Here is an 11,116-nt window from a genome sequence, read left to right as displayed (position 1 = left end):
GTGACCGTTACCGCTTCCCCACCATCTCCACAGTGTCCATTACCGCTTCCCCACCATCTCCATGGTGACCATTACCGCTTCCTCACCATCTCCACCCTGAGCAACTGGTACTCACCTGTGCATGTTGCCGTTGGTGGTGAAAGCCTGGTGACATATCGAACACTTGTACGGTCTCTCTCCCGAGTGGACCAACATGTGACGGTCTAGGGAGCTGGCGGAGCTCAGAGACTTGCCACAAATGCTGCAGGAATGGGTGTTCCCTCCGCTATCTGTATTGTGCTGCAGAGACACAAGGAGCCCCAGGTAGCGACATGAGCAAACACAGAGCATGATGGGTAAAAAGGACACTACTGGCCCATTGTACCTTGCCCTATTTTCCCCTCACCCATCCAGCCGAAACCCAGGTCAGGTCCCAGCCTTGAAACCAGCATCACCAGGTTTAATGGAGCCCACCCTTATGTTACACGTTACAGGTAGCTTTCCTGAAATCAGTTCTGAATGAAAATCCTAACCATAATGGAATCCAATACTGGCATTGTCACAAAAAATCTCCCTTCCGTGAGAGCAATCCCAAAATCTACTTTAGTCTCTGTTAAAAGTCAAAAAGTTATATTTTAGAAAAGGCCAGTTTCAAATATATTTTTTGTCTTAAATTATTAATTTCCACCCTGTTGCTGCATGAATGCACCATAAAGGATTAGTCTGATAGAGATGGTGTATAGATCATCTCGACTATGACACCAATTGCTGGTCAGCTGGCAAATTATTTTTAACAGAATGACAAAATGGAAAACATTATTCAGTAACTAGTGTCTGTGCATCCTTCCTGCCTGCAAAAGCTGATGCTCTATTGTCACATTTTCTGTCACACATTCTGCATTATATTTGCCTCTGTAATAAACACCATTGCGCACATTCACTACAGGGTTTTGCTATGCAAACTCATACAAAATGTGATCACAATCATTCAAAGCGTTTCCCCGTAACCATTTGTTCACCCTCAGTGATACAGCTTTTCCATATGCCTCAAATAAGGGCACACTTTTCATTCACAGGACTTTACTGGTTGGGCCAGCATTTATTGCCCATTCCTAATTGCCCTTAAAATGTTGGTGAGCTCCCTCTTTTGAACTTCTTTGCTGTTGTCCATCAGTTGTCGGGACACCACAGTGCTGTTAGAGACCGAGTTCCAGGATTTTGACCTTGGGGCAGTGAAGGAACAGTGATATTTCCAAGTCAAGGTGCTCTGCGGTCTTGGTGGGAAATTTGTGGGTGGTGCGTGTCCCTATGTATCTATCCTTTTAGGTGAGAGAGGTCACAGATTCGTAAAGTTCTGTCAAAGGAGTTTGGTGAGTCGTTGCAGTGCATCTTGTAGACAGTACAGACTGCTACTACTGCACATCAGTGGTGGAGGGAATGAGCATTGAAGGTGATGGATGTAGCACCAATCAAGCAGGGTGATTTGTCCTGGTTGGTGTCCGCTTTTTGAATATTGTTGGGGCTGCACCCATCCCGGCAAGTGGGGAGTATTCCATCACACTCCTGACTTGTAGATGGTGTTGCAGAATCATAAGGTATAAACTAATTTTCTAAAAATAAAGATGGCGTTACCCCAATAACATGATTACATTTATTCATCAAATTGTCTTTTGGGTCTTTCAACACCTCCTTTAAGTTCTTAATTAACATCTCTCCCAAAAGACTGGGATTAACTTGAACTTGTCTATTTGTAGCCCAGAGCTGTAGCTCAGAGTTTATCCAGGATAATGGATTCAGAGTTTCATGCAGTATGTCTGCTTTGCCAGGATGGACCAGTACAACACTGTATTGTTTAGCTTCCAACACTTTCATTTAAAAGAAAAGCTTCTCAAAACTTATTTAGAGCAAAAAAGTTACAGGACAACTTTCAAAAGGAAAACTGCGAATGTAAACTGATCACTTTGCAACTACATCCTGAAGTGGAATTTAAAAAGTAAGCACACAGATAGGACTTTAAAATGCGGATCGAATTGCATCTGCACAGCTATTCCAATTATCTCATGCCCTCTAACACTGCTTCACCTGAAGATGACACTTATTGTTGTTGCCTGGTCTCATGGAAGATTGTTTCGTGCGCTTGCACAGTGTAAAACTGTACAACTTCTCATTTTCATTTAACTCCCTTATTTTCAACGTTTGAAATGTCAGTCACTGAGAAAAGCTATGGTGTATGGATATAAATTTCAGAAGGTATCACAGAATCTCTACAGTGCGGAAGCAGGCCATTTGGTCCATCAAGTCCGCAATGACCCTCTAAAGAGCAGCCCATCCTGACCCACAACCCTGCATTCCTCATGGCTCATCCATCTAACCTACACATCCCTGGACATTATGGACAATTTAGCATGACCACAACCCGCACATCTTTCGACTGTGGGAGGAAACCAGAGCACACGGAGGAGAATGTGCAAATTCCACACAGACAGTTACCCGTGGGTGCAAACGAACCTGGGTCCCTGGTGCTGTGAGGCAGCAGTGCTAACCACTGAGCCCCTGTCCCACCCTGCACAGTAGGTAGTGCGAGATAGTTGTGGTCAAATTGCACAATGTGAGGAGGGGACACACACACACACACACACACACACACACACAGTGATTGAGTTTGTGTGGGGTTTCTATAAAGGGACGTGGTGCAGGTTACGACAGCCGTAATTAAACATGACAATGGGAAGCTTCATAGTACAGGCAAGATGATTGTTTTTACAGGCTTAGATGGAGCTTTACCTCGATACTTTTCACTTCAATGCAACATTGTGCCACTTTAATTCAGCTCATACCCTGGCAGGGGGCAGGGAAGTGCTGGGTGCATTATTTGCACTGCAGTTAACTACAACACCCATGAGTTCTTCCTGTGATGCAAACAGAAGTTAGCCATCACACTGAATCGAACCCATCTCTCTCTCTCTCACACAGACAAACACACTGCTCGCAAAGATCTGCCTTCCGAATTATAAAACGTTCTGAAAGTGCATTGTGCAACTGTGCCTTTTGTTTGCTTTTTCTTCCTTTGTAACGTGACTTTACTAATTCAAGAACACTTGACTTATGGTAAAGGCTTGTGAGGCAGAGTATAACTTTTCACCACATCAGAGCTAACGACAAAGTGCACCGGGCCTGAACAGCCTCAAGTTGAGAGAGTGATGCCACAAACCACAACCTACCTGTCGAATGTGCATTGTTAACTGGTGCTGGGTTCCACAGTCCTTCTCACACAGTGGACAGATAAAGAAAGACTTCTCTTCTTTGGCTTCCTGTAAATGGCAGAATAGCAATACGTGGATCAGTGAGGAGGAGCTTGGGTGAAAACAGAGTCAGAGGCTGCGGAGAGCAGTGTGCTGTGTTACAAAGAGGAATGAGTCAGAATTACACGCAGCATCAGGCACATTGTCAGTGTCTGTTCCTCAACAGAAGCTGAACATTCTGCAAGAAATGCTTCCTCCACCCATGCACGGGAGGACGACTTTCTTAAAATAAAAAGCAGACAAGTTGCAGCAGGGTGTCCCTCTGCCAAAGCACCCATGGAACAGTCAGCTCTGAGCGCACAAACACTTGAACTCTACTTTTCCCGCCAATCCATTCATTTTCCCCAATTATTCCTTCATCGGTAGTGGCCATCAGTGGCAAGGCCAGTCATTGTCGCCCACACCTAACAGACTAGCTGCAAGATTATTTCAAACAGTCAACAGTTGTTTTCAGCCTGGAGTCACATGGAGGCCAGACCTGGCAGATTTCATCAGTGTGCGAATGCTCACTCTCAGAACTCATTCAGGTCCCAGGTGGACTTATACAACGCAGTTTTGTGGTCACCATTACAGAAGCGAGATTCCATAAGTTACATTCCACCAGCAGCCACAGTGGGATTTGTATGCACGTCACCAATGCAGGGGCAGTAAGTGGCTCAGTGGTTAGCACTACTGCCTCACAGCGCCAGGGACCTGGGTTTGATTCCACCCTCCGGCGACCGTCTGTGTGGAGTTTGCACATACTCCCCGTGTCTGTGTGGGTTTCCTCTGGGTGCTCCGGTTTCCTCCCACAGTCCAAGCATATGCAGGTTAGGTGGATTAGCCATGGGAAATGTGCGGTTATAGGGATAGGGTAGGGGGGTGGTTCTAGGTGGGATGATTTTCAAAGGGATGATATGGACTTGAAGGGCCAAATGGCCTGCCTCACACTGTGGGGATTTTATGGTTAGCCTGGGTCTCTAGATTCCTAATCCACCATGTCACCACCTGTCTGTACAATGTGCACAAGATGAGGAAAAAAATTTTGGGATTGAGGTTAAGGTTCAATTTTTTTTTAGAAAGAGCAAGTCAGGTCTCTTGCTAGTGATAAGAGTTTTATTGGAATGGGAACTGGCAGTGGAATACAAGAGTGAATGAGGGCTGTTTAATCTGGGTGGAACATAGCTGTCATGACATTAGTCAAACAAGCTGTATCCATAAACCTATTCAATCAAGTCTTTGTCTTCCCAATAATACAATTGTTTCCTTTTCACTCAATGGGTGCTACATAGAAACATAGCTTCATGCAGCACAGAATGTGCCCATTTAGTCCATCGTTGCCATACTAGCTCACTCAAATGGCTATTCAATAACATTTTTAGAAGCTTGAAGACATTCACTAGTCCAATGCTTCTGTGCAAATGATATGTAAATGTTTATGTGTGAATATGTACACACACACACACAAATACACATAGATTGTGATGAAAGATGCATAATTTATAAACATTAATATTGTTTTCAGAATTTGGATTTCAAATTACAGGCAGATAGCTGTTGGTTACTGCTGTGAAGATTTTTGTTTGAAAAAATAAAACAAGGTCGGACAGTTTTTCCAGGACAGTGACTAAATTCAGCAGTTGTCATTAAGCGTATGATTGCAGATCTCTGTGGTGATAACAAAACAGGTTTATACTGCTGGGTATGCCACTTCTCTGCCCACTCTCCTAGCCTGTCCAAGTCCTTCTGCAGCCTCTGCTTCCTCAACACTACCTTGTCCCTCCACCTACTTTTGTGTCATCTGCAAACTTACCAACAATGATCTCAGTTCCTTCGTCCAGATTGTTCACGTATAATTTGAATAGTTGTGGCCTCAATACTGACCCCTGTGGAACTCCACTAGTCACCAGCTGCCATCCTGAAAAAGACCACTTTATCCTTACTCTCTGCCTTCTGCCAGTCAGGCAATCCTCTATCTAGGCCAGTCAGTACCTTGACCCTAACACCATGGGCTCTTGTCTTATTTAGCAAGCCACCGTGTAGCACCTTGTCAAAGGCCATCTGGAAAGCCAAATAGATCATGTTCACTGGCTCTCCTTTGTCTAAATTGCTCATTACCTCCTCAAAGAATTCTAACAGATTTGTCAGGCAGGACCTCCCCTTGACAAAGCCGTGCTGACTCAAGCCCTATTTTACCATGCACTTCCAAGTACTCTGCAATCTCATCCTCAATAATAGACTCTAAAATCTTACCAACGATTGAGGTCACGCTAACCAGCCTGTAATTTCCAGTCTTCTGCCTCCCTCCCTTTTTAAACAGGGGTGTTACACAAGCTATCTCCTAGTCCTCTAGGACCCTCCCGGACTCCAGTGATTCCTGAAAGATCACCACTAACGCCTCAAATTTCCTCAGCTATCTCCTTCAGAACTCTGGGGTACAGTCCGGGTGATTTATTCACCTTCAGACCTATCATCTTCCCTAGCACCTTCTCCTTAAAGATGGCCATTACATTCACGTTTGCTCCCTGACTCTCTTGTAGTTCTGGTATGCTGCTGGTGTCTTCCACTGTGAAAACTGATACAAAGTACTTGTCCCATTTGTCTGCCATTTCTTTGCTCCCCATTAGTATTTTTCCAGCCTCATTTTCCAGTGATCCAATGATCTCTCTTGACTCTCTCTTTCCTTATCTAAAAAGAAAAACCTCTTGCATCTTATTTCATATTACTAGCTAACAACCTCATATCCCCCATCTGCTTTTTCAGTTATCCTCTACTGGTTTTTAAAAGGCTTCTCACTAATCTTCACCATATTGTAGGTGTTTTCTTTTACTTTTATGCTGGTCCCTGACTCCCCTTGTCAGACACGGTTGCCTTATCCTCCCTTTAGTATATTTCTTCCGTTTTGGGATGAAGTTCTGTTGTGCCTCCCAAATTATCCCAGAAACTCCTGCCATTGCTGCTCCACGATTTTCCCTGCTAGGCTTCCCTTCCAATCAACTCTGGTCAGCTCCTCCCTCACAACTTTGTAGTTACTTTTATTCAATTGTAATACCATTATGTCTGATTCCAGCTCCTCCCTCTCAAACTGCAGGGTGAATTCTACCATATTATGGTCACTGCCCCTTAGGGGTTCCCTCACCTTAAGCTCCCTAACCTTGTTTAGAAATCTGTAGGTCATTATCATAGAATCATAGAATTCCTAGTGTGGAAACAGGCCCTTCGGCCCAACAAGTCCACACCATCCCTCACAGCATCCCACCCAGACCCATCCTCCTATAACCCACCCAATCTACACATCCCTGAACATTATGAGCAATTTCCCATGGCCAATCCACCTGGCCTGAACATCTTTGGACCGTGGGAGGGAAACTGGAGAACCTGGAGGAAACCCACGCAGACACGGGAAGAATGTGCAAACTCCACACAGGCAGTCGCCCGAGGGTGGAATCGAACCCGGGTCCCTGGTGCTGTGAGGCAGCAATTCTAACCGCTGAGCGACATTAGAACTGAGAAAGTTTAGGCTCTCAAATTTGTGAAAAGTTCATGTCAACAGACTTGGATTAGACCCCACTGCATTATCTCCACAGACCACAGCAAAGTAAGTATAACGAGTCAGTTCAGTAGAAACTGAAGGTATTAAGGTAGGGGTAGACATTTCTCTAGCCTTGAGTCTCTGGAAGGGATAGCATTGGAAAACAGGCTGAATATTTGATTTTTGACAGTCTTCAATATTTATAGATTATGGATCTATTCTGCCGCTAAAGAAAGCTGCAGTCTCATGTCAATATGTTTAACACATTAAGCAGCTAAACAAATGAAAACATTTCACCTATCGAGCCAGATTTCATTCTGGAACCTGACCTGCTCGGTATTACCATTAGTTGGTCACATGTGCATACTTAAGTGTACATCTGCATACGAAATGCCTCCGAGTATATTTTATTACCTCCGCCATTGAGGCTGGACAGAGATAATGCTTCACCCTGGCTTGTTAGCTTGTAGACAATGTATCTAAAATCTCATGGATGGAATTCAGTGAAACTTGGCACACAGATAGGGTACTGACCAAGGATCACTTTTTGGTGAAGATTTGCCTTTGGATCTTGGAATTCTGGACCTTGAAGGACTCATTATCACTAGGAGGTAGGACAAGCTGGCTTTTTCTTTTTTAAAAAAAAACTCTTATTTTGGATGCTATAGATTGCTATTGAATGATGTGGATTATACCAGCTGCTGTGGTGAAATTTGTAACAGTTGTCAAAGATGTGAGCAGAGTTTTCAGGACAGGTTGTTGGCTGTCGTTTGGCCTTAAGTCTCCTTCTTCAGAAACAAAAATCTCTTTTTTCCAGTGCTGTTGCCAGATACCATTGACAAGGCAGGGAAAAGCCCTGAGGATTCGCTAAATAATTGTAATCCTGAAACAGCAGTGCATTTGATTGTTTAACATGACGTTTGCACAGCCTTATGGAGGTGTGTGTTCCACTAGTGATTGTCTTGTTACAGCTGTACAAGATGTTCGTGAGGCCATATTTGGAGAACTGCATGCACTTCTAGTCGCCCTACTACAGACAGGATACTGTTAAACTAGAAAGAATGCAGAAAAGACTTACTAAGACGCTACCCAGACTAGAAGGTTTGAGTTATGAGGAGCGGCTGGATAGGCTGGAACCTTTTTCCCCTAGAGTGTAGGAGACTGAGGGGCAATTCCTCTCCTGCTCAAAGAGGTCAGCAACTCTCACTGTCCAAGGCCCAGAGTGAAGAGCGGCCACTTGGGCAGGGTTAGTTGCAGGGACGACACTAAATGTAGAACCATAACTCTACGGGGAGTCAACGCTTCAGAAGAGGAGAGATTGTGGGGCCACTGGGGAACATTAGTGAAGGAAAGAAAACAACATGAACGATTTCATAGAGAAGGCGAGGGAGACGGTCCGAGAGGGGACTTGCATGCCAATCCAAAATCCGCTCAGTCACGGGCTATCAGGTCATTCGTATCTCTTCCTACACTGCCTGGCTTCACATTGGCACCCTTAGTCAGGTGACCGAAAATAATCAATTCATTTCGGAGTTGGAACACAAACTGCATCATAGCTTGGGGTGAGAGAGTACAAAGGAACACAGGGAAATGCAAACGAAGGTCGGAGATTCTGTTTTTAAAAAAAACTGCCCATTTCACTTGGTATACACACTGAAACACCAAAGTACCTTGGGCTGGCTTGTGCTAAAACTGAGCTCAGATGAATAGAAAAGGAAACAATAAAAGTGACAATCATTGCTGTCAAAGACATACACTTCCCAAAACAGCAAAAACAAAATTCCCTTGATTTTATTTTTTCCCCCCTTTGCTACCAGATGGAACAGTCAACTGGAAGATTGAGAGCTTGGGATAGTGCCAGCCAACTGCTGGGTCAGCCAAGATCTGTGACTGCAGAGTGTACCCGGGCTATGTCAGAACCTCTGCCACAGTTTTAAAAATACCTCGCTGCCTTCGTCCAGCAGGGATGAGGGGGCGTTAACGTCCCTGCAGCAAAGCCTGAGTATGGGCTACTGCCCGCTAGTGAACGAAAGGCAACGTGTGGCATTTTCCAGCCACAAATCCGCTGCTACTCCAACAGCCGTTTACAAACCTGGCCCCTTCTCTCAGATTTACAGAGAAGGAACCAATTGATTCAGTCAATATTGCACCCATCCAAGGATTACAGCTGCCTGCGCTTCTCGGCACAGTTGTCCCTCAATTTAACAATGGACTGGAATAGGCTCTTAGTCACCACAACCCACCCCCACCCCCACCAAACCCCTCCCCTGTTTAACCTTGGACAGGAGATCAGAACTGTGCTCCCTGGCCCGATGAATATTGACTCTGCAGTTTATCATTAACCAGCAAGTAGGAATGACTCCCATACCAGCACATTGCACATAGCACAGGGCAGGTCAGTCAAACAAATGGCAGGCACTGTACACTCTGCTACAGGGAAAAGTGCAAATGTTTACAAGCTGCAACAGCTGCTACTGGATGGAGGCTTTCTGCTTCTCACATATGGTGCCATCACAGAATTCCGCAAAAATGGAAAGCGCTGATCGCCAGAAAAAGGCTCGGTGTAAAATTTACTTCCAGCATCAGGCTTCAAAATAAAACAGAGATCAATTCCCTTTTTCAAGCACATTGCCCGTGGCAGAAAGATGCAACACGGTTTCATCACACAGCCTTATCACTTTTATAGCTTGGATAACTACTTTCGATAAGAGTTTGGAGCCAATTGTTTTACAGCCTTTTGCAGGTCCTCAATTCAGCTGCATCGTAACACACACACACACACACACACACACACAGACACACAGCGATACACAGAGACACACAGGCACAGACACGCACACACATGCACACACACAGACACACACACACACGCAGGCACAGACACGCACACACATGCACAGACAGACACACACACGCAGGCACAGGCACACACGCACGCACGCAGACACACACACAGACACATACATACACAGATACAGACACACATATATACACACACATACACACACCCGCGTGCGCACACACACACATGCACAGAAACATACATAAACTCAGAAACAGATGGCCTTTGTGGGTCACTCACTGCTTAGCAGAGCACCCTCCTGCCTCAGATTGAGAAATGCCTGGATTCCACGTCCCTCCCCAGAACTCACGACACTGAGAACGAGGAGTACTGAGGGAGTGCTGCACTGTCAGAGGTGCTGACTTTAAAAGGAGGCCCTGACAGGTCGCTGAGGGGCTGTGCATGATCCAAGGGACAATTTCAAAGAAAAACAGTCCCTGGCCAATATTTATCCCTCAATCAAAGATCACAGAGAGAAAATATAAAATCCGATTATCAGGTCATAATCACATTGCTGTTTGTGGGAGCTGTCTGTGTGCATAATGGTTGCTGTGTTTCCTATACTGTGCGGGTCGTAACCATGAGTTGTGCTCATGGAAGGTGCTATATAAATGAAACTTCTGCACAAGCCAAGTACAGCCTCAACAAAATCAGTTCCACCCTTTCTCAGCATGGTGGCTCAGTGGTTAGCACTGCTGCCTCACAGCACCAGGGACCCGGGTTCGATTCCACCCTTGGGCGACTGTCTGTGTGGAGTTTGCACGTTCTCCCCGTGTCTGTGTGGGTTTTCTCCGGGTGCTCTGGTTTCATCCCACAGACCAAAGATGTGCCAGTTAGGTGGGGTTAGCCATGGGAAATGCAGAGTTACAGGGATGGGGTGGGTCTGGGTGGGACGTTCTTTGGCGGGGGGAGGGGTTGTCAGTGCAGACTCGATGGGCCGTAGGGATTCTATGATTTTCCCGCATCCTGGCGACCGAGTGCCGTGCCGGAGTTTTTCTTCTTCCCCCAAGTTGTGGGATGTGGATCCAATAGCAGCATCACTGGCCCCTCAGCCCGAGGTTAGGTCTCAGGGTGACTGTGATGGAGAGTCACGGCCCTTCAAACCTCACCATCGGTTTGATAGTGACACATAGCAGATAGCTCTCGGGGCATGGGTTCAAATGTCACCACGGCATCTGGCAAAATTTAACTTCAACTCTTAAAACGTGGAATATGCAACTACTCTCTGTGATGATGACGATGACAACAGTCACCAATCATCATAAAACCCCGCTAAGGCCCCTTCAGAGATGGAAACTTTTTTCAACGTTCCAATGGCTCATAGGGCCAGACCCAATGCTCCAGGTTCAAAAGGTTCAAAACCCATCGCGCCCGCATGATGGGATTTAAATTCAATTAATAAACCTGGTACGTCAGTGACCATGACAACCATCATCGATTGCTGTAAAAAGCCATCCTACTTAGAAAGAAATCTGCTGTCCT

The 11,116-nt window shown here is 45.5% G+C and overlaps 1 protein-coding gene across 3 annotated transcripts in view; it reads right to left on the bottom strand.

The window, feature by feature from the left end:
- Window positions 1-11,116, bottom strand: part of rreb1a (ras responsive element binding protein 1a) — a 229,577-nt gene that overhangs the window by 85,740 nt on the left and 132,721 nt on the right. For all 3 annotated transcript variants that reach the window (XM_048609761.1, XM_048609754.1, XM_048609767.1), the window contains exons 4-5: window positions 3,201-3,290; window positions 116-279 (exon numbers count right to left, since the gene is read on the bottom strand). In XM_048609761.1, coding sequence (XP_048465718.1) covers window positions 116-279; window positions 3,201-3,290 — 254 coding nt within the window. The remainder of the gene's footprint in view (window positions 1-115; window positions 280-3,200; window positions 3,291-11,116) is intronic.

This window comes from Rhincodon typus, chromosome 2 (genome assembly GCF_021869965.1).
Source record: "Rhincodon typus isolate 14 chromosome 2, sRhiTyp1.1, whole genome shotgun sequence".
In the NCBI taxonomy this organism is placed as follows: Eukaryota; Metazoa; Chordata; class Chondrichthyes; order Orectolobiformes; family Rhincodontidae; genus Rhincodon; species Rhincodon typus.
Note: the sequence above shows the minus strand (reverse complement) of the source record. Positions and strands in the feature narration are given on the sequence as shown.